This window comes from Barbus barbus, assembly GCF_936440315.1.
Source record: "Barbus barbus genome assembly, chromosome: 10".
In the NCBI taxonomy this organism is placed as follows: domain Eukaryota; kingdom Metazoa; phylum Chordata; class Actinopteri; order Cypriniformes; family Cyprinidae; genus Barbus; species Barbus barbus.
The window spans coordinates 33197850-33222578 of record NC_136738.1 but is presented as its reverse complement, the minus strand read 5'-3'; the positions used below and the strand labels follow the sequence as shown (position 1 = coordinate 33222578).

Below are 24729 nucleotides of genomic sequence, written 5' to 3'. Positions count from 1 at the left end.
GTTTCTCCTTAGTGGGCCGAGTGATTCTCCGGGTCCCGTCAGATCCAGGTAGAGGTTGACCTAATTAGAGCAGATGCCAGCAGAACGCCGGATCCGTCCCGCAGTGCCCTTCGTGTGTTGCTGTGGATTGTGACTCTACTGCGGCTGCACTGCGATGATTCTCTTTCTTTAATTGCTGCAGGAGGCTCTCCAGTGTTTGAGGTGACGTAGTGTGGTTTTCTGCAGATATTTGCAGGTCAATGAGATTTGCAGGCTGCTGGTTCAGTGATGTACATAAAACACCGTCAGCTCGTTGTAATGGTTTTGCGTTGAGTCAGTCACGTTGAAAATATTTGTGTTTTGTGTGGGTCACTAGGGCTGTGATGGTGGCAGGTTTTTAACACCACGGTGGTAATGGACCAACTACTGTCGGTGAAGTGGTGTTTATATATATGTGAAGTGACATACAGCCAAGTATGGTGACCCATACTCGGAATTCGTGCTCTGCATTTAACCCATCCAACATGCACACACACAGCAGTGAACACTCACACACCGTGAACACACAGCCGGAGCAGTGGGCAGCATTTATGCTGCAGCGCCCGGGGAGCAGTTGGGGGTTCGGTGTCTTGCTCAAGGGCACCTCAGTCGTGGTATTGAGGGTGGAGAGAGCGCTGGACATTCACTCCCCCCACCTACAATCCCTGCCGGCCCGAGACTTGAACCCACAACCTTTGGATTACGAGTCCGACTCTCTAACCATTAGGCCACGACTTCCCCTATATATATATATACATGAATGTCACATTTTATTATTGGGTGATTCAACACATAGATGTTTTATCAGCTAAGAAGTTCACAGTTAACAGTCTCATAGTCTAAATAAAACAATTTACAACTAAATGGTGTATGCTATAAATACTGAATTCTATTGCAGCTGTTACTATTATTGCAACTTTGTATTTTATGCTTGTTATAGAGTGTGTGAGATCACTTACAGCACTACTGCCGGTGGTGATCGACCACCTCGGTGTGGCGCGGTTGTCATGGCGACCATCACAGTCCTATGGGTCACTCCATCTCAAGTGCTTCAAACATCATACAATTGTTTGCTTGTGCTTTTAAGACCCCTAGAAAGTTATTAGTTCCTGCAGCGGCCCATCTGAGATGGAATGACCCATGCTGTTTAATTTCTACACAATGGCACACTAGCAAGTGTATGACACGTGTGTCTGGGATTCGTAATGTGAGTTTTTAACTCGATTACAAGGTCTAAACTAGGACTGAGTGGAATGAGGCTAGATTGGAGAAATGCTTTTCATTATGTAGTTTATAGTCAAGTCAGCTTTATTTCTACAGCACTTTATATACAATACAGATTGTGTCAAAGCTGCTTCACAGAAATAAACATGAAAATATCAGAATCAGTTATGGAAACTCAACTATGGGGACAGTTTAGATTCTGTTGTACAGCAGCTGTAAAACATAATAGTGTCATTATTCAGATCAATTCAGTTCAGTTCAGATAGGGCTGCATGATAAATCACATTTTACTTGTGATCATGATTTCTGCTTCTCTTGATTTATAAAGCATAATTGTCTGTGATATTTGACTGCTGGTTATTTATCCTGAAAACGTTCCATTTTAATTTGGCATTGGATTTTTATACTGCATTAGTTGTCATTGTGTGAAGCAGTGTGTGAAAATGAAGAGCTGGACGAGTCCCAAACAAGTCCAGACGAGGAAGAACTTGTGAAGGCTGACTGCATTAGTAGATAATCCAGATATATCGTCTGCTTTCATCAGCTTTTGCTTTTCCATCAAGTTCCAAATTAATAACAGAGTAAATAAATAAATAAGACGAGTGCTTTTCATTTTTATTTAATTCACAGCATTATACAGAAGTTGGCATAACCACATTATTTTTTTTAAAAATTCATTTTTACCAGCAAATATAATTATATCATGATATATCGTTAGTGGTTGTACCGTGTAGGTGGAATCTTCTTTTGTGCCATTTCTGTGCTGGTTTTGTTGGAGATTCTGTGTAATAGAGTTAGATGTGGACAGAGCTGAGAGTGATGAGTGCTGAATTCATGAATGATTCTCTGGAGCTTCTCCAGGCGTGACGTTAGTTTGACACACTGCAGGTGTGACGGGCAGCAGAGGTTGGTCATTTGTGTTAGACTAACAGGTTAGTCTTCAACATGATTGTCATGCTGCTAGTTTCACTCAATAAGAAAAGTGTCATTGATTTTCTCCAACAGCCAAAAGTTCATTTTATCTATGAGCTGTCTAGTTGTTGATGTGTCCTCTGTCCTGCCATCAGTGGCATGTAATTGCGTCTCGTCACTGATGTTCTGCATTTTCACAAGACTAAACTGAGCTTGTGTTATTTGAGCAGGATCTCTGTAGCTCTTCCTCTGTGTCACGGATAGTAGAGGAGATGCTGGAACACATGCCAGACTAGAATGCCCTTCATTCACAAACTTCTGCACACATCTGTTTCATTAATAATTTGGCTGATTTCATCATGTTTACAGGTACTAGTAAGACATCAGTACTTTAAGCTCCATTTAAAGGGTTAGTTCAGGCAAAAATGATCGTTCTGTCACCATTTGCTCACCCTCGTGTCACTCCAAACCCATAAGACTTTTGTTCATCTTGAAACACAAATTAAGAGATTTTTTTATAAAATCAGTGTGGTTTGTTCTAGTATGTTTGAGCTTGAGCTTCCATCTTTGCCATATTCAGTGCACTCTATGTACATGCAGTAATCAAGTGTTGATCATACAAACCCATATTCTATATCTGTTCTTCATAAAAAGAAATCATATCTCTCAAGTAGATTTGGATTACACTGCTTGATATGGATTTGTTTTATGATGCCTTTATGACCTTTTTGGATTGTCAAAATTTTGGTTGGGTGGACTTCCAGTGTTGGGACAAAAACCTCTAAAATATCTTCACTAAACCAAAGTCTCATGGGTTTGGATGAGTAAATGATGACAGAGCATTACTTTTTGGGTGAACAAACCCTTTAAATCCATTCCACACACAATTTTATCTCTCAGTTGGTGCAGAAAATGCAAAAAAGTCAAATAGACACGCATATTAATATCTGTTCATCGTATATAGTGATCATATGTCTTGGCAAGACTTGGATTAAACTGCTCGATTCATATGAACTTGTTTTATGACGCATTTATGACATTTTTGGATTGTCAAAGTTCTGGTTGCATGGACTGTCAATGTAGGGACAATAACCTCTAAAATATCTTCACTAAACCAAAGTCTCATGGGTTTGGATGACCCTTTAAATCCATTCCACACACATTTTTATCTCACAGTTGGTGCAGAGGATGGGAAAAAGCCCATAGATTGAGTCACGAGACAGCGTATATATATATTCACTCTTAAACTGCTGAAGAGCAGCATGATGAGTCGCTCACATCAAACGAAGCAGGATTATCCCGGATCGAGCGGCGGTCGAACATTTCCGGAGCTGTAATTGCTGTGTGACCCGAGGACAGGATCCGTGTGGCAGTAAGTGTGCATTAAGCATCACTTCTCCAGCCGTTTCCCGTCCCCACCTGTCCTGCGCGACAGAAGCAGCATGTCACGGTGAAGAGGAACACTGTCGCTGCTCGCTGACACATCCTAAACCAGAGCGGCATCTTTCCCTGCTCTAATGAGGATGGAACAGTGTCCTCAGCACACTCCGATGAAGGCTCCTCTCCTGCTCGGCCTCCGGGGACCTCATTAGGCTTTTTTTCCACCTTCTCCGTGCAGGAATCACATCGTCCTTAGGGAAAAATGTAAATAAACGCGTTTGTCACTTAGCTCCCTCCCATTTTGCATTTTCCAGGAAGAAAAATTGCATTGCGAGGCTTAATTAGTAAGCACTGCCATTATGCGTTCTTTATTATGTAAATGAAGCGGCCGAGCACTTGGAACTGTTGTCTTGCAAGCTTTGTGCCAGGTGTTTTCTGGCTGAATGCTGCCGGTGCTTTCTTCATCCTCGCAGCAAAAGAAAAAGACAACTGTACTGTGAAATCGTAGGACGAGCTATAATTATTTGACAGATGATTCCCCCCCTCCCCTGCAATCCGTGGCTTGAGTGACGCGGCTGCTTTGATTTGCTTTGTTGTGGCCGAGCTCAATAGTTTTTCCGAACGAAGTTTCCAGGATTCTCACGTCTTCCAGAGAACTTGATACCTGGAAATCCAGGAGTTGGAGCGGTAATGCCTGGAACGGGGTGGGCGCATCTCCCGAGGGGTTAGCGCTTGATTAATATTGAAAATCTATAAGTCTTGGCCCTTAGCGGCAGGTGATGGCGGGTTTATGAGAGGAAATGTGGAATGTTAATCTTGCCCACCTGCTCCCGCCGTCCTCGCGAGCGAGGGATGGTGATGATGAGGGAGATCTGGGAAGGATTATGGCTTGGAAATTGACAGTGACTGAGGAGGACGAGCAGACAGTCCATCCTGGGCTTGAGTTGATTTATTCTGAAGGAACTTTTCACCGTCTCTCTTTGTCTGGCCTGAATCTTGAGTTGTCAGCCAATCAGATTCTCTAGAACCATCACCTGTCTGTCTCGTCTTCATTTTTTAGTATGTGAGAGTACAATATCATTTAGATTGTGAAGTTTTGCTTCGGTTGAGATATGAGTCCTTCGGTTTTTCCCATGATTCATGGATTTCAGCGAGACTTTGGCTGATATTTGGCTGTTATATTGGCATAGATGTTCCTCCACCTGTCACATCCAAAATCTACTGACGAAACTATTTTCAGCTTTATACAGTGTCGAAGCAGCTTCACAGAGATAAACATGAAAATAACAATCCAGAATGGAAACTCAATTGTTCAGATTCTCTAAAAGACAAGAGTGTCTTTTATTCAGATCAATTTAATAGCGGTGTGAAGTTTGAAACGAGTTCCACTCTATTCAAGTATGTTTTAGCAAATATGAGACTAAAATATGCGTTACTTTTGTTTCAGCAACTGTCTGTCTTTGTTTCCAACTCTTCCAAGCCTTTTCACAGACTCTTCACGGTCATTAACATTAATCAAGTTTTTTTATTTTTTTATTTAAGTATTTAAATCTATTTTTAGGGCTGTCGCGATTCGTCGATTCGTTGCGACTAGTCAATTATTAAAAATCGTCGACTTCATTTTCATCAGCAAATAAATTGTTAAAAAATCATACAATGTGATTTCTGGATTTTTATTTTTAGATTCTGTCTCTCACAGTGGAAATGCTGAAAATTGTAGACCCCTCCATGATTTCTAAGTAAGAGAACTTGCAAAATCACAGGGTGATCAAATACTTATTGACCTCACTGTATGTACTTTAAGTCATTTTAAAATCTATAGTTCACTTAAATCGATTTTTATTACCACAAAAAAATATATATATATAATTATAGGGCCCTATGAAATCCGTTTTATTTCCAAATTCAGTTTTGTAAAATTTTATTAATCAAAAAGCCTGTCTAATTAATTGAGTTTTACAGTTTTATCTTTACCAAATTCTGTTTTCCATTATTTTCTGGATTCCATTTTAATTGTTCCATTAAATTTGAATAATAAAAAGCATATCCAATTAATTGATTTTATATTAAAAAAAGTATTTTTTCAGAAATACTGTACATTTACTTTTTTCACCTAAATAAATTCTGGTAAATAATATTTCTGGTAAATACTTCTTTAAAAAGTGTTTGTTTGATTATAATTGTATTATTAGACTAGAACAGGTGGATATGATGTCATTCTCACACTACAATACTGAACTGATTTCAGTGATCTGGACTGAGAGATGGACACCTGCTTCTTGCACTCGCTGCACTTTACTTTTGCTTTAAAAAAGGATTTCATTCGGTTTAATAAAATATTAAGTAAAATTGTTTTTTTTTTGGCGGGAAATTAGTCATTTAGATTAATCGAAATGAAAATAGTCGTTCGTGGCAGCCCTACATATTTTTAACACTATACTTTGTTTTATATTATCTTGACATTAAATTACAGAAAACTAGTTAACACTACTGCATATTTTTCCTCTTTTGGAAAGCCATAGAAACACTATTGTGGATATTCCTTTTGGTGCAAAAGTGATATTTGTTGTAGTTTCTGTTCACCAGTATAGAAATTTACCAAACTATGATGACTTCAGAAGTGTGCAGCAGGTCCCTACAGAGCTACAGTCAAACCTACATTTATTCAGACACCTTTAACATTTCTCACATTATCACAGTTTATTCGCTATAATTTAGAAAATGGTAATAAAATATGACAAGAACTCAGAGGTAAACTGTGTCAGAACTAGGGTTGCAAAGGGGTCTAAACTTTCCAAAAAATTCCTGGAAGATTCCAGAAAAAGTTTCCAAAATTTCTGGAATGTTTCTGAAATTTACTGGAAATGTTCCACCTTTTTGCAACCCTAGTCAGAACTAATTCATCTTGATAATATCAGATAACTTCGATAGAAAGGTATGCAACAAAACATGGTCAGGTCAAAGTGTCAAATCAACTTTTTGGTCCCAGATGTTTATCAGTTTTACTGCAGTCCACTGTATGAAGAATCTTTGGGTATATTATGTCACAGTTTACTTTATATTGCTATCATCACTTACATAAATTAACTATAGTGTCCTGCACCCACTAGTAAAAAATATCAATAATTTTTGGTTTGACTGTAGATATGCGCCATTGATCTCTCCTGATATCTGCATTGGACTCTTGATCGACTCATTGATTAATGACCAGCAGTGTCGTGTTCGTTCTTTGTAAGGTGATCCTGTAGTGAAGGGCGCGTAAGGAGGATGGTCGTGAGGATGGTCTGAGGCGTTTCCCATGATCCTCTCTGGCGTCGTTCCTCTCTTACTGGCCGATCATGCAGGCTAATGTGTTGAGAAGCACCCTGTTTAGAGACACCAGCCCTCCTCAGTCTTTAAGTGTTGAAGCGATGATGCTGTGATGTTGGCTCAGGATTTTTTTGGGAAGGTCGCGCTGCAGTTGTTGGCAGCGGCTCCACCCCTGATGTGTTGATGCTTCTCGTGTGTCGCTCACACCTCCGCCTGTCAGTCTGCCGCCGCACCTGGACACGGGTAATAAAGTAGCTCGGCAGCTCAATGACACGCGTGTCAATCTGGGTCGTGTTCTCTGCACCTCATTGTTCCTTTGAGCGACTGCAGAAACACGCTTTCAGGGGAAATCATCAAATATTAACACGTCACGGCCGATTTTAATGCGAGACTCGCGGCTGTTTGCTCAAGTTCGTCAATAAAGCAGCTCGCATGATGTTTCTCATCATCTTCTCATTATTAGGATATTACGTGCTCCTGCATTATTACTCGTCGCAGTCCTTCGGTGAACGCATGCTTCCTGCGCCGAGCTTCATTGCAAACTGATATTAGCGTAATGCTGAGAAGCGAGCGTGTCCGTCTGTCTGTCCTGCGTGGGAGGAAATCTTCATCTCGTCTCATTGAGTAATAGTTCACACACAAGTGAAATAAATTGATTATGGGGTGTGAGATTTCCAGCGTGCCGTTTATCAGCGGTGCAATTATTCCCGAGCAGTGGAAGTGTAAAGATGTGAGCACAACTAAAGGAGAATTTTTCTTTAATTATATGTAAATTACAGTTCATCAGATGCTGTCGGACTGTTTTAGGGGCATTTCTACCTCCTTTCATGCATGTTTTTTGCATTGCATGTGCATTGATTATTTAAAGGACCTCACTAGTTGTTAAAGCTACAATCAAATTAACATCAAACATTCTGCTAGAATGTGTGTGTTTGCATTTGATCTCACAACGGTCTGCTGTCACAGATTTATATTGTTTGTTGGGTTTAAAGACAATTAATATACAGTCAGTAATATTATCGATTTAACTGCAGTTCATTGGAAGACACCGTTTGAACTGAACTGAGCTGAAGAATGACACTTGTCTTCTAAAGAGGTGGAAATTTCATAATTGATCGACCCTGTTATTGAACTGAAGTGAATCAATGTTGAACTGAACTATGATACTTCTGTCTTCTGTAGAGCTGCTTTACAGCTGGAATTGGATGAAAAATCACATTTGTTTTAGAATTGATTTGCACCATCAACAGTGTTATTGATCTGAACTGATCTGAATAATGAGTCTTCTGTAGAGCAGCCTTACAGCTGAAATTGATTCATAATTGATTTTTACAACATTAACGCTGTTATTTTCCTTCTTAATGTGAAACAGCTTTGAAACTGTCTGTATTATATAAAGCGCTTTATAAATACACGGACTTGACTTTGGGGATGTTGGAAGTGTTTTAAAGCATTTCACCTGATTCACCTCTTTATGCCCCGTTTAATTTAATATGTTTTGTTGGCTAGAGACTGTCCGTATGGAAATTAAATTAATTGAATTGTTGACGTTGAGACTGTTCATTGAATCGAAGTGAAAAGCGCCCTGCGATTATGGATGAAACCCACTTGAAGTGGCGCTGGCGTGTGACCCGTCTCTGCAGACCAGCTGCGCTGCGGGTGTATTTTTGGGGCTGGGGGTGAAGGTACACCACCCACGTCTCCCCCGACTCCTCAGGCTGTGGCTGTTTGGCTAATGAAGAGCTCAATTTAGCCAGTGACGAGCCGCGAGCGCAGCCGTGCATTCTGACTGGCTGAGCGCTGCTGACATCACGCCGAAGAGAGAGTCTCAGCCATGGGCTCCAGCGTTTAGGAGCAGACGGAGGAGCTCTCGCTGCAGACCGAGCCACGGAGAGAGGAGGAGAGGAGGAGGTGTGCTTTAGGGAGTGCAGCAGTGTCTGGAAACTAACCCTCACTCTGACCGATGGAAATAATGACCGCAGACATGCCTCAGGTGAGTGCAGACAGGTAACGACTGCGCCGGAGAGAGTTTGGCTGTTTTGAGTGAAAGCGGCGCTGGTTTCTGAGAGGTGTGTGTGCTCGGATGGAGACGTGCTCCGGTGCGTTTGAGGACATTGTGCGTCGCTTCTGTGGTGATTTATGATGAGCTGTTTACTGTAATAGATGTAATAGATCTGTCAGACGACGGGTGGTGTGTTGTGTTTCACTATGAAGTGTGTTTGGAGAAGGTTTGTTCTGTCTTAGTTTCCAGTGATATCGTGATTGCACAGATATACTATTAGAACTGAACTGAGCTGGACGATGATATCACTGAACTGCCTTTAACTGAAAACTGAGTGTTTACTATTGTCCTGCATTATAGACACTATTATTCTATTTGATCCTGTAAAGCTGCTTCGACACAATCTGTATTGTTAAAAGCGCTGTATAAATACAGGTGACTTGAAATGAAGTGCATCCGAGTGTCATATCAACACAGCGCTGGAGAAATCAGATTTAGAAATGCTTTTGGTTGTTTCTTACTGTATGTTTTTGACCTAAAAAGTGTGTTTTTTATTATTAATGCATTTAAGATAGAATTAGAGACTCTCAAAGTTCGTATTATGAGACTCATTTCTCCTAAATTAGTTTATTTATTCTGACTGAAATAATGAGGCGGCGCAGATGGGGCTTAATAAAGACGCCGCGGTTATGAATGCATGAAGGAATAAATGCTGATATTACAATCAAAGAGCACAGATTGAAGCACACTTGATGACATGTCTGATATGAAATGTGATCTGCTAAATGCATAAATGATTGCAGTGCTACTGCTGTTTAAATTGACTGCTAATTAGATTTTTTTTAAAGAAATAATTCCCCGGTTTGAGATGTGCGAACGCATGCAGAACAAACAGCGTATTTATCTTCGCTGCACAATCACTGCATGTCTGACAGCACGCCGCGGGTTCAGACTGATAGTGCCATCAAACTGTGTTTTCTCTTTCCCGTTTCATTCTCCCAATCCCCCTGTCAGCAGTTTCTCGACCGTGAAGCTCTCGTTCAGACATCGTTTCTGTCTCGCTCCGGTCTATTAGCGCTGAACGTGGATCCTCAGATGCTCTCAAACACCAAACGGCCGCTTTACAGGAAAACAAACACACGCTGTCAAGCTTTATTTCTGTAGTGCTTTATACAATACAGTTTCAATGATGCAAGTCTGAGACTAGTCTAAATTCTGCTGCTCTGAAAGACAACATTGTCATTTAAAGAACAGTTTTTGTGTGATTTCTGTGTGGTCCTCGACTCTCTCTGTGCTGTCCTGTATCAGTAAGCGTATGGTGTCTCTGGCACGCGTCCCTTTCCTCCTCTTTGTCCCCCGTCGAGGCTCCATCTTTGCTGGATTGGACATCCGGTGCGGATCGGAACAAGCTGTTTCTCTCTGAATGCTGTTTGAGAGAGAAGTGTTTGCAGGATTGATTTTGAGGGATGTTCGCCCACACGCAGCGATTTGACAGCTACCTTGTGCAACATGATTGTCAGAGTGTGTGTGTGTGTGTGTGTGTGTGTGTGTGAGACAACACACACCCCGGGGCTACAGATCTCATGAATATCAATCAGCCGCGGACATCAGCCTCTTAAATAATGCAGCAGCGGCGTCCGCTCGGCTGATAAATGCGCTGTACTGTCAGCGTGGAGTGTTTGCTTAGCTGCGCTCTTCGGTCCACATGCGCCTTCATCTCACGGATAAAAGAGGCTGCTTTTCAAAGCGGTCCGGCGTGTTGCTTTGCTAAAGGTCAAAGTGCAAAACTCACAGCCTTTTGTCTCAAAGCTGATGTCTGATTTCAGCCCCTGTTGACTTGAATCTCGCTGGAGTTTGTGATCGTTAAAGCCATCGCAACTCGGAGCTCATTAAGGATTGTGTAGTAAGATTTCACCAGAAGCCATTATATCTGTCCCTGCAGCACAGATGCAGTCATCAGTAACACAGGTATATTTGTAGAAATAGCCAACAATACATTGTATGAGTCAACATTGTACATTTCTCTTTTATAACAAAAATCATTAGGATATTAAGTATAGATCGATATTTTCTAAACTCCCGCTGTAAATATATCTAAACTTAATGTTTGATTAGTAATATGCATTGCTAAGAACTTCATTTGAACAACTTTAAAGGAGATTTTCTCAATATTTAGATTTTAAGGCTTAGGGTTATGCAAGTGTAAAAATCTTGCTGTATTTTTAAATGGCTACTTTTATTGTATTTATCAAAATTATCCGCTTGTATATTTTGTTTTGAAATGAAAATAGCCTAGATGGCTGACATGGCATCAAAAACTGAGTTCCCCATAATAACGTCTGACTGGTGGTTCTGTGTCTGCAGGCTCCTGAAGGACATGAGCGCTGTGTCTGCAGTGATCGGGCCCCGGGGCCGCTGAAGGGGACATGGGCTCATGCGACGCCACTGAAAGCCACGAGGATTCGTTCTTCACGGCAGGACATCGGGTAACTTCTGTTTATCGCCTGTGTTGCTCGCGTTATGAAAACAATGCTGATCATTTTCCTGTGTAAAATGCCCCTCATTACTGCAATCAAACACAGATGTCGACGCTAATATTTGAGCTGGTGCTTATTAGGCGGCAGTGGAAGCTTCTGATGTCAGGAGACTCACTTCAGGCAAAAACATTTTTTTAATGCATTGAGCCATTTTGAGCTATTTGGCGTTTCATAACATGTTTATTTCAGACTAGTGGGGATAAAACATTCAGAATACACATTTAAGTGTTCATTTTATTGGCCTTTATCTATTTGCGTCTGTAGATTTCAATCTTTAAAGAGTTTTTTCTGATTTATGGAGTGATAAAAATAGAAATCCAAAATCCCCCTCTGGAAAAACCAGACAAGAATTATGAACCTGACTTTATCCAATGTTTAGATTTAGGTTCTGTGAATGTATGCAAATTGATGCATATTTAATTAGATAATGAATCATTTGCATATTTAAATACAACATTTAAGAACACTTTTAATAACAAAAAAATGGCAATTTTTAATATAATAAATCAACTAGGGAATTATGTATATATATATATATATATATATATATATATATATATATATATAGATAGATAGATAGATAGATAGATAGATAGATAGATAGATAGATAGATAGATAGATAGATAGATAGATATATATATATATATATATATATATATATATATATATATATATATATATATATATATATATATATATATATATATATATATATATATAGATATATAGATATATATATTAGTTATTTGTTTTATTGACCTTATTCACCTGTGGTGTCTTGCTTTAAATGAAAACAAAGAATATTATTTCACAAGTGTACAATGTTGCTTCTAGGCAATTTCTTTGAAACATGCAAATAATTCATATTTAATGAATTTTAAATTTAATAAAGTTTTCTCACTAACACATTTTGTTGATGGGTGAAAGATTATTAGAAATAGAAACGTGTGTGTGTGTGTGTGTGTGTGTAAGGTGAGTGTGTGTGTGTGTGTGTGTGTGTAAGGTGAGTGTGTGTGCGTGCGTGCGTGTGTGCGTGCGTGTGTGCGCGCGCGTGTGTGCGCGTGTGTGTGCGCGTGCGTGTGTGTGTGTGTGTGTGTGCGTGTGTGCGCGTGTGTGTGTGTGTGCGTGTGTGCGTGTGTGCGTGCGCGCGTGTGTGTGCGCGTGTGTGTGCGCGTGCGTGTGTGCGTGTGCGTGTGTGTGTGTGTGTGTGTGTGTGTGCGCGCGCAGCGAGAAGGCTTTTAAAATCTTTCTGCTGGTCTCGGAGTGTTTTTATTCCTCGTGGCTCTCGAATGCGTTCGCAGGTTTCTCCTCCATCTGGAGGAGGTGTGATCGCTCTCGTGTTAGAAATCTCACTCTGCACTAACGTGTTAATGACAGTCTGAGATGGGTGTAAGTCTCATTAGTTCACTTTGCTCTTCAGATTCTTGCACGAGACACTCGGCTCATAATTGCTGGAGGTTAATTGGTTTGGGTAACGGCGTTCATGTATAGCGTCTCCCTAGAGAACTCCATCGCGTCACAAAAGACGTCATGCTGTTTTATATAAGTTTATGCTATTTCAGAGCGTATTGATGGAAGATGATTGTGTTTCTCAGCAGCGGAAGTCGTCATAGTTGTGTTTACTTCAACTTCAGTGAATGGGAGAGTAGCACTAATATATTTCTTTGCATTTCCAATTTCTCACATAGCAAAAGAAAAGCTCCACATCTAGAAAAAAATAGACGCTGCATTAGAAACAAATCGATTTTTGTAATTTGATGCAAAGGTGATATAATACAGAGTATAGTGTTATAAATATACATACATTTAAAAAAAAAAAAAAAATTCTATATATATAAGCTTTGAAGGATTTATGATGCTGTTGACCGTTAAGCGCGTCCTCACAGTCTTGAGAAAAGGGTCCATAGCTGTGTGTTTGTAGATAAATGGTAAGAAACATGAAAGCTTGCGTGAGAGATTTACATGTTTAATGATGCACTTCAGAAGCAACCGAATCAGATGTTTCTTTTCACTATTAGCTCTTTTTTCTAAATGTTTGATCACATGCTAAAGTAATGCACATGTGTTCCAGCTTCCAGGTAGCCGTGTCTGATGAGGATGTCTGATTCTGTCGCTGAGGCTATGAGATCTCTGGACGAGAACACCTCGAGCGCAGACGAGCGCCAGCTCAACACGCCACAGAGCCGCATGCTCGAGGAGAACTGCAGCCGCACTGAGACGCAGGTAACGTGACGTCGTGATAGAAACACCTCTCTCCATCTCAGCTCACAGCCTGAAGAACAACAGCTCAGGGGCTTGTGGGAGAGAAAGAGATTTGAGACATTTGTGAACTCTACATGAGATGAAAACCAACAGTCAGGGCTGTTGATTTAACGCATTACTTTGGTGCAGTTCATTTTGGAAAAGATAACGTTAAAATTAATAAGCGCTTCCACTGGTGCAGTGTCTGATGATCATGATGTGTGATGGAGCCTAAAATTCAAGATATGAGGCAAAAAATCACCCTTTATACTGTATATATATCATATGATATAGTTCAGCAATATCACACCAGCAACAGTGCTGCTTTTCACTATATCTGCACCACTGATTTATACAACAGTTCAATAAACATGAAGCTCATATTGCTGCATTTTAGACACAATATTGTTATTTTTGATCAGTTTCACAAACGAAAATGGTTCAAACTGTTGAGTGTCTCTGATTCGTTACTGAAAGAATCCACAGTTTTGAACAAATCGAGTGAGTCAGTGATTCAGTGACTCGTTCGTGAAGAGTCATTCAGCTTTGTTTCTGAATGAATCAGCAGTTTGAACGAATCGGTTGAATGAATGATTCAATGACTCGCTCATTAAAACAGTGTCTTGCCGCCACCTACTGATGCTTTTAGTGTCATATTTCTTTTCATAAAAAATAATTTCAGTAGTGCTGTCAAACAATTAATCACTCAAAATAAAAGTTTTTGTTTACATAATATATATATGTGTGTGTACTGTGCATATTTATTATGTGTATATAATATAAATACAAACACATGCATGTATATATTTAAGACAAATATGTTGTTTTTATATTAAATATATTTATTTATAATATAAAATATAAGAATATAAATGTATGTAAATATTTTCAAATATATATATATATATATATATATACATACATACACAGTACACATACAGATATTATGTAAACAAAATCCTTTGAATGCGATTAATTGTTTGACAGCACTAAATATCATATTTCAATATTCAAATTTAAAACATAAAAAACATTAGTTCTCATTTAACTCAATAATGATCATTTGAGGGGTAATTTCTCAGCTCAAATTAATAATTAGATTAATTAATCAGCAAATCATGTAATAAATTTTAATAGCTTGACAGCTCTACTAATAAATTATTTCACATGAAGCACATGCAGCTGTTCAGTAACCGCCTTTAATAAACGCATAAATATTTATGAAAATATAACAGCTGTGTAATTATTGATCATTTTTAATTGATCATTGACCTGCTCGCTGCATTGTTGCTATATTGCAGGTATTGATCGCTGTAGTTCGTTCTGTCCTTCAGAAGCGATTGTGCCTTTGTTTGTGTGGAGAGCAAGGGTCATCAAAACAAATCAGCTCCAGCAATCAATCGCAGTAATTGTGTTACGAGGAGCGGCAGACACGGACACCGAAGGTGAAGCTTGTGAAGGTTGCTCCGCTGCGTCTCTGTTTCTGATACGGTGACGTTTCCTCCGTCCAGCCTTTGGTTTGATTTCACTCTTGGCCTCTCTCCCGTCCCTGAGAGACGCTGGTGGAGGAGCGATCCGATCCGATCCGATCAGCCATCTGTCTGTTCCTCCGCTGCGCTGCAGATCTGCTGCTGCTGTGTGTTACAGACTCCTCTAGCATCGGCTGTCGTTGAGGATCCCTGGCCTCCTGCCAGATTCTGCCTCTCGGGGAATACGGGATCTTCAGTAGCCAATTAAAGCTGAATAACCCTCCGTCATTATTCAGTGAAGACACTCTGCCCTTATTAACAATCGGCCTGTTGAGGCTGAGAGAACAACTGAGACAAAAGACAATAATGCACTGAATCACTGCATATCTGCAGATTTTTATATCTATCTGTCTATAATAGTGCTGTCAAATGATTAATCACGATTAATCGCATCCAAAATAAAAGTTTGTTTACATATGTGTGTGTGCTGTGTATATTTATTATGTATATATAAATACACACACATGCATATAAAATTTTTCTTAAATATATACATTTGTATATTAAACATATTTATATATAATATAAAATATATGTATAAGAATATATAAATGTATATACATGTAAATATGTTCAAAAATACTGTATGTGTGTATATACACAGTACACACATATAATATAAACAAAATCTTTTATTTTGGATGCGGTTAATCTTTTGACAGCACTAATCTATATATATACATATTTATAATAGATATTTATACATACACACAAGTTTATACATATAATTTAAGTGTGTGTGTATATATGTCAAATGGCTATACATGTTGATGTCTGTCTGTGTATATATATTTATTTAAATATATATTATATATGCAAGTGTAAACATATGCATTTTATATATATATATATATATATATATATATATATATATATATATATATAAATTATTATTATTTTTTTATATATATACATGTATTTTCAGTAAAGTATTGTTCAGTGATATATGCAGTGATCAAAAACATACATATGTATATTCATATATTTTAATAACAATTTAATTACAAATCTAAAATGTATATAAATATAACTATATATTTTTCAGTTTTTAAGTGTAATCTTTTAATAAATAAATTTCCCCCAGTTTTTTACGTTTCATTCAGAGTGATTCTGTAATAGGTTTTTGATCCTGAGGGATCATATTTCTATCCTACTATATTAGCAGAAACCTCTGGTGTATCCTGAAGGAGCGTTTGAAGACGGGGACACACTCGTTGTTCTCTCGTTTAATGAAGGAAGATGGCGGCGTAAATCTAATAATCTCTTTTGACTGACGCTCCTGCTTTTATTAATCTAACCAGTGTCCAAGATATTTGATTGCCACTTTTCTAATATTCCTGCCATTGAGTTCAGAAGCGGAATGAAAGCACGATGTGTTTAGGAGAAGAGCCGCTGGTTCAGTCGTGGGATGTTTAATGATCTGGGTTTGTCCTGAGCTCTCTGTAGTTTGTGATTCAGAAGCATTATTGTGAGTGAGATTGACGTGCTTCGTTCTGTCTCGTTGCTCAGCGGCAAACACCAGGACCGGGCGCTAAAAGAGCCAAGGTACAGCGGCATGAGCTCCTCAGTGTTTGCCTGCTCCAGAGTTCATCGTGATGTGCTTCAGTTCTGCATGCTTCTCATTTTTCGTGGAGGATCTCGCACACTTGTATCTGTTCCACAGAGCGACCCGTGTTTGTTATGTTTGCATGGGATTGTTCTGTGCTGGGTTTGCCATGCGCTTGCTCGTGAAAGCCAGTGACTCTCTCTGTGTAACTTCACTCATGCTCTTCTCCAGTCGAACACGAAGAAGGTAAAGTTAGTTCGGAGCCTGGCTGTTTGTGAAGATCCCTGTCCTTCCACGATCACCACACAGCTGCCTCAAGATCAGCAGGTAACCGTGCTCCAGATCTCCAGAAGCGCTGCTGATTCGGTGGAGTATCATGAGTGCAGGCAGCAGATGATGGCTTCTCAGTCATACTGTACGGCTCGCCCTGCTGCGACTAATAATACTTCTGTTACATTATATCAAAATCATATTATATGTCTATTTAAGGTAAATTGAAGCGTACATAATAAATCCAGTGACGTGAAAGCGCACAGATAGTGCTGTCAAACGATTAATCACATCCAAAATAAGTTTGTTTGCATAATGTGTGTGTGTACTGTGAATATTTATTAGGTATAAATATAAATACACACACATACAGCATATATTTTGAAAATATTGAATATAATATATTCATATAAATTATATCATATAGAAATATATTTAATATATAAAAGTAACATATTTTTCATAATATATACATGCCGTGTGTGTATTTATATATACATAATAAATATACACAATATACACACATATATATATATATATATATATATATATATATATATATATATATATATATTATGTAAACAAAAACGTTTATTTTGGATGTGATTAATGGTTTGACAGCACCAGCACACAAGCTGCGAGAGCGACAGATGAACCGTCCTCTGATTGGCTCGTTTAGGGGTTTGTGTCATTACACAGCGTTGTAGCTTTCAGTGTGGAAGTGTGTTTATGGACTGGGCATTTGTTACAGGAGGTTCTGATAGTGTCTCTGTTTTCTGTCACAGTTGTGCTGGCTTTCTCTGTTATTATTCACAGAAGAAAGTCGGATTAGTTTGTCTCAGGAGAGTTGAAGGTTCATTCATGCAAATAGTGATTATCTATCTGATCTGTCTGTCTGTCTGTCTCTGTCTATATTAAAATTTGAAAGTAGTATCTAAAAAATACAATTTTGAAGCCACAGGAGCAGCTGATTTGTTATTGAACACTCATTGTAACTATAGACTTTATCTCTTTGCAGTGTTAAATAATAATGCAGTATTGTACATTTAAATACAAACTAATTGAGTTTTGCCTTTTCTCTTTTTTTGTCAATATTGCTGTTTAATTCTTATTATGACATAAGTCAACATTATTAATTGATGCAAGTTATCAAATCTTAGTTGCATTATTGGGTGGTGTAATTAATAATATGATTGCAGTAGTTGGCATAAAGACATCAAACAGAATATTTTCATTGAAATGTTGGCTTGCTGTCAAGCTCCATTAGTGTTGTGTTTGTTTGCAGGATGGAGATCATATTAAACTCTCGCAGGCGTTTGACAGAGAAGAATCACCAAACGAGGACGATGCAGACAAAAGTGCCAACAAGCTGGAGAAAGTGCCACGCAAGATGCTGTCCAGAGGTGAGTGTGTTGGGTTCGGAGGGAAGAAAACACACACACACACGCACGCGCACACACACACACACGTGTGGTTAACTTGTTGTCCTGTCTCTGCAGACTCCAGTCAGGAATACAAGGACTCGACTGGCATCGACCTGCACGGTTTCCTGGTGAAAACGCTGAAGAACAACCCCAGGTAACACACGCTTGAACTCAACCACACACTCTTATTTCATTTGACCTCCATCCACATTTTCCAAAGCTTAATTTGTACCCAGTTGTAGATAGTGCTGGTTATATTAGTGCTGCTAGTCAGTGCTGATTGTTGCTGTTGTGAGTGATTCTGTATTGATCGGAGCAGCAGACGCTGTGAAGCGATGGCTAACTGTACTCCTTCATCGTTAGGGACCGAATGATGCTGCTGAAGCTGGAGCAGGACATCCTCGACTTCATCAGTAATAACCAGTAAGTCCTTCATCAGCTCGGTCTCATCCTCATCAAATACAGTTTTTCACCACAAATTACGTTTTGTCCGTTTTAGATTTCCTGGATTTTTATTTATTTTTGTTACATTTTACATGTTTACATTTTTAAAACTAAAATTTTAGTAATCAAAAAGCATGTCTAATTAATTGAAATAATGAAACTTAATAGCAAACTTAATAGAAACCAAGTTAATAGCAGTTTATTAAACGTTTAACAAAAACAACATTTCAGGGCCCTATTAAATCATTGTTCTTTCTCCCAAATTGCATTTTAATGTTTCAAGATTTGGTTTTAATGGTTTAATTAAATTTTATTAATCAAAAGGCATGTATAATTAATTGAAATAATGAATCTTATGAAATTTTAAGTTTAACAAAAATTGCATTTTAGAGCTGTTTGAAATCTGTGTTATTTTTTACCCAAATTCAGTTTTTTTATATTTTTTGATTCCATTTTAATGGTTTTATTAAATTGTAATAATCAGAAGGCATGTATAATTAATTAAAATAATGAAACTTATACAATTTATTAAGATTAACAAAAATTACATTTTAAGGTTCAATAAAAATTCATTATATTTTTCCCCCATTGTAATATTTCTGTATCCAGTTTTAATGGTTTAATTAAATTTTAATAATCAAAAGGTGTGTATAATTAAATGCATATTAGGGCCATATATAATTAATTTTACCCCCCCCCCCCCCCCAACTTCCACCCCCAGATTTTAATATTTCTGGATTCAGTTTTATTGGTGTGTTTAATCTTCAATCATCAAACGCATGTCTAATCAATTGAAATCATAAACCTTCATCAGTTTAATGATTTATTAACACATTTAAATGGTGTGCTATTGACGTGTGTTTGTTTGGTTCCAGGAGTCAGAGGAGGAAGTTTCCGCCCATGACCTCCTATCACCGAATGCTCCTGCACAGAGTCGCCGCTTACTTCGGCTTAGACCACAACATTGACCAGACCGCCAAATGTGTCATCGTCAACAAAACCAGCAATACACGAATGTGAGTGACCTCCGCATGCTAGCGTTCGGTGCGAGACAACTGAAGCCCGACGTTTTGCATTTGATCCTTTGAAATGAGTTTTGCAGGAGAAGCGTAATTATGAGGGATTTGCATCAGGCTCACGGGGATCGTGTTTGTGCCAACTTCTCCTGGAGCGCTACTCAGTTTGATTTCTCTCTCTGTTCATGTGCAGACCAGATCAGAAGTTTTCCGAACATATCAAAGATGACAAGATGGATGATTTCCAGAAGCGCTTCATCTTAAAAAGGGACAACTCCAGCACAGACAGAGACGACAGCATGGTAGGTGGAGATCTGCTAATGAAGCCATTAGCTCGCATAATAAAGACATACTGTGATACTGCATTTACAGCAGGAAGAGTTCAAAGAGCCTTCTGTGTTTCAGATGCGCATGAAACTAAAGGACGACAGGAGGAGCAAGTCCATCGAGGAGCGAGAGGAGGAATATCAGAGAGCCAGAGAGAGGATCTTCGCTGAAGTGAGAGACATTACAGCAATATGGTCATGTGCTTATGGGTCATTGACATGAACATAACACTTAATCTCTTTTGCAGGGTTTAGACACCTTCTCGCTGGATAAAAGGTGAGTGTAAGAAGTCAAGTCACATTGATTTCTATAGCCTTCTATACAATGCTGATCGTTTCACAGAAATAAACAGAATCAGTGATGCCAGCTTTATCAAATTCTGGCTCTAAAAAGACATTAATGTTACTGTTCAGCTCCAATCAGTTCAGTTCAATACAGCAAAGCATGATGTTAGCAACGCCAAGGCAAGGTTGTGGGTTCGAATCTCTGGCGATGCATGAACTGATTAAATGTGCATCTTGAATACAACGTAAGTCTCTGGTCACATTATGGGAGTAAATGGGTGGCAAACAGTGTTTGATGTGAGTAATAACAATTCCTGTAGCTCAAACAATAGATCACCTCTCTGGCAACACCAGGGTCATGGGTTCGAATCCCAGAGAATGCATGAACTGAAAAAATGCAAGTTGCTTTAGATAAACGCTTCTGCCAAATACATAAATGTAATAAGCAACATGTTTTCCAGGATTCAGGAGGATGAGGTGTGTAACAACATCCAGCAGAGACGGCAGATCTTCAGGTGATTGTGAGCGTCCCTCATATCTAATGACTTGCGTGTAAAATGAATCTGTTCCTCTAAAGCCGTCTGATGTTCTTCATGCAGGTTGAAGGACAGTCAGTCAGGGAACAGCCTCCAAAGCAGCTCTGAGAACGAGGCCAGGTATTCAGAGCCGCGGCCGTGGAGCAGCACTGATTCGGACAGCTCCAACCGCAACCTGAAGCCCGCCATGACCAAAGCCAGCAGCTTCAGCGGCATCCCGGTTCTGATCCGCGGAGACAGTTCCAGCAGCAGCAAGAGCGTGGGGCGGCTCTCAAACACAGGTGAGGGACAGATTTACACACACTCTTTTCTTCTCATACAGTCTCCGTTCTTGCAATAACAGCATGTTTTATGTAGCGACTCTTCTGTGTCTTACTGCATGCCCTCAGACTCTCATTCTCTTCTGTTAACGCTTGTTCAGTCCTCTGAATTCATTGGTGATCGTTTATGCACTACTGTTCAAAAGGTCGGGGTTAGTCAGATTTTATTCATTTAGGGAGCATTAAAATCATCAAAATACAGTAAAAAATGGTACTGACACTACCATTCAAAAATTTAGGATCAGTAACATAAAAAACACTTAATTCAACAAGTTTGCATTAAACTGATCAAAAGTGTCAGTAAAGGCATTGATAATGTAACAAAAGATTTCTATTTCAAATAAATGCTGTTCTTTTGAACTTTCTATTCATCTGTGAATCCTGAAAAATAAAATGCATCACAGTTTCCACAAAAATATTGTGCAGCACGACTGTGTTCAACATTGATAATAATGAGAAATGTTTGTTGAGCAGTAAATCAGTATATTATTATGATTTCTGAAGATCATGTGACACTGAAGACTGCAGTAATGATGCTGAAAATACAGCTGCAGATCACAGAAATAAATTAGTTTAACACATATTCACATAGAAAACAGCTGTTTTAAATCATATTTCACAATTTTTACTGTATTTTTGATCAAATGAATGCAGCCTTGATGAGCAGAAGAGACTTTGAAACGTTTTCACATAAATGACCGTCCTCCGCCAGTGTGACCTTTGACATGTGCACGCATTTACTGCTTTTCATTTCAAAGAGAGAAAAAACATCCCATATTTGGGAGTAGAGAAAGAAACACGTAAATTACTCAATTAAGTGAGACACTAATCAGAAATTAATTAACATGTCATTCTCAGCTAATACAATTATTCTCTTCTTCCATTGCTTTGGTCCCTGAGGTAATTAGAAATGAAATTGAATTGAGCATCTTGTTGAAATTTGTCTGACCTTCCATATTCTGGAGTGTTTTAATATCCGCGGCGCTCCAGTATGCTGACGATCCCCAATGAATCGCCGCTCTTCCTCTGTGTGTGAGCTAAGACTCATCTCACTCCTCTCCAGGTTCTGACTCTTGTAGTAGCGTAGGTTCATCCACGGGTTCGCTCTCTCGATCCCAGCCTCTAACGCAGCCCACGGCCTTCCCCGCTGTCAGCTACGAGCCGCCGGCGTCCACGGCTAGCGCTAGCTACTATCTGCTTCCGCTGGATGCCGCAGGGACACCGGCCGGAAGTGCCCTGGTCAATCCGCACACAGGTTGGTGAACGCTGCAGCTAATTTCCCTCGCATGCATGACTTCAGTCCTCCACTAACCCAGACTCAGACTGATGCTTCAGAAACACTCGTGCTGTATGATGGGATTTCATGGAACATTATTTCACCGCAGGTTTCCTGGAAGTCTTATAAATGCAGTATTTGGGGCGTCTAAAAACGCAAGAATGTCTTTTTTTAAAAGCACAGCATAGAACCGCCTCCACGATGTTGCTGTCAAATAACACAGCTGTCATGCTAACTTGCTACTGTAAACAAAAGTTCTCAATGCTTGTCTTCTGATTGGTCCACTGGGAAAAAGTAGCGAGTTGGAATGGAAAAACGCGTTCTGTGTGAATGGCCCTTTAGGACTGTACGATGAATCGTATTTTAATCGTGATCATGATTTCTGTTTCCCGATTTATTAAGCATAATCGTCTGTGATATTTGCCTCTTTGCCTTCAATTCAATTATCTTGCATTGCAAACAAGCCTCCACAAGGTCTCATGATTGCGGTTGCCAGATACCAAGAGCTTAAATCCCCCAATCAGAGCTTTTCTCTTAAATGGACACTTTTTTTTTACCCAAAAGTTTACTTCATTTTCACAACCTTGCAACCATTAAAAATGCTGACAAACATGTAGGGTGAATTCAGGTTAATTGGGACATTTTTCCCAGTCATCTTAATGGCAAGAAGTATAATTGTGCCTGTGATATTCGCCCGCTTGTTGTTTATCCGGAAAATGTTTACATTTGTCACAAGCCTCCGTAAGCGTTTCTGGTTTTGGTTGCCAGATGTCAAGAGCTTTAAATGTCTGGGAAACTCGTGATGAAGCCATTGTTATGTGTCTGGATTCAGACGGACATGTGAGGTATTGTGTCTCATTGGAGAGCTGTTTAAATATGCATGCGTTTACAGCAGGCAGCACGGCTGTGTAATTGCTTATTGACCTCTTTTAAGGAGTTTGCAGATGGGAAATTTCTCGTCTTCTGTCGAGGCCTCTGGGATGCGTGTTTGTGTTCTGCAGCTCAATGAGGGTGTTTGTAAGACTGAACCGTCTCATGTGCTCCACTTGTCATCATTTAAAGGTTTATATTTAGACTTGCGCTCAGATTTTACCTCGTTTACACCACTCTTCGTAATCTAGTGCTGTTCATCTTTCTCAGTGCGAGCAGATGAACCAGTATTGTACATCAAATTCATTTCAAAGCAGTTTTACAGAAAAACAAAGCAGAACTGTTCGTGTCTGAGCAACACACAGCGGCATTTAATTTCTTAACGCACATTTTGAAAGAATTGGGTGAAGTATTTGGTGCACTGAACCATTGGCCATAGGCACGTTAGATTTGAGGCGGATCATCGTCAGATTGATCGGTGTGTGACATCAAAGCATTGCAAGAGCGACTCAAAAGCACTCCATAGCTCTCGCGGTACTTTGATGTCACACGCCGATTAATCTGATGATGATGATCCGCTTCGAGTCGAACCAGCCTAATGATTCAATGATTCACTTCACTCCTGAATGAATCAGCCGTTTGAACGAATCAAATGAATGAATAAATTACTTAATCATGAAGACATTTACCACCACCTACTGCCAGATTTAGTTTATTATTTAGAGTATAATTTCATTCAAGAAATAATTGCATATTTCCATAGTAATAATAATAACATTAATAAAATACATTTTTAAAGGTATAGTTCCCCCACCCAAAAATGGCAATGGTGTCATCATTTCCTCTCCCTCATGGTCCAACAGAGTATGTAATGCTTGATGCTTTACACAACAATGACTTTTAAGGATCTTTTGGGAGTAATTTCTCAGACAAATTTGTGCGATTTAATTTGCGATTAATTAGATGAATGAATCGCCATATCATGTAATTAATTAGATTAAAAATTTTAATTGCTTACCAGCCCTGATTGCTACACGTCCAATGTTTTCCCCCAAAAGTTCACTTAAGATATAACAGATTATGTTTGCGTGAATAGTGAAATATATTCAGCCTGCTATAAATCTGTCTTCAGATGAGAGTCAGCGCGAGAAGTGAGCGGAGAAGAGGTACTCCTCTCATTGGGATCGCTAGACGAGGGCTTAATGAACTCATTTTTGGGAAAACTCAAATTCGACCAAAATCAAAAATGTTTGCATTTTTTTT

General features: G+C 39.1%; 1 protein-coding gene across 10 annotated transcripts in view; it reads left to right on the top strand.

Moving 5' to 3' along the window:
* LOC306876283 (R3H domain-containing protein 1-like) overlaps positions 1 to 24729 on the top strand; it is a 48810-nt gene that overhangs the window by 5792 nt on the left and 18289 nt on the right. For 3 of the 10 annotated variants that reach the window (XM_079427328.1, XM_079427326.1, XM_079427324.1), the window contains exons 2-13: positions 11210 to 11331; positions 13455 to 13606; positions 18255 to 18372; positions 18469 to 18547; positions 18757 to 18816; positions 19713 to 19853; positions 20047 to 20155; positions 20259 to 20351; positions 20428 to 20456; positions 20926 to 20979; positions 21064 to 21281; positions 22384 to 22575. In XM_079427328.1, the coding sequence (XP_079283454.1) occupies positions 13475 to 13606; positions 18255 to 18372; positions 18469 to 18547; positions 18757 to 18816; positions 19713 to 19853; positions 20047 to 20155; positions 20259 to 20351; positions 20428 to 20456; positions 20926 to 20979; positions 21064 to 21281; positions 22384 to 22575 (1225 nt within the window). In that variant the 5' untranslated portion in view covers positions 11210 to 11331; positions 13455 to 13474. Of the gene's footprint in view, positions 1 to 11208; positions 11332 to 12454; positions 12773 to 13454; positions 13607 to 18254; positions 18373 to 18468; positions 18548 to 18756; positions 18817 to 19712; positions 19854 to 20046; positions 20156 to 20258; positions 20352 to 20427; positions 20457 to 20925; positions 20980 to 21063; positions 21282 to 22383; positions 22576 to 24729 lie in introns of those variants that run through there. The other 7 variants (XM_079427323.1, XM_079427330.1, XM_079427331.1 and 4 more) reach the window with 5 other exon arrangements.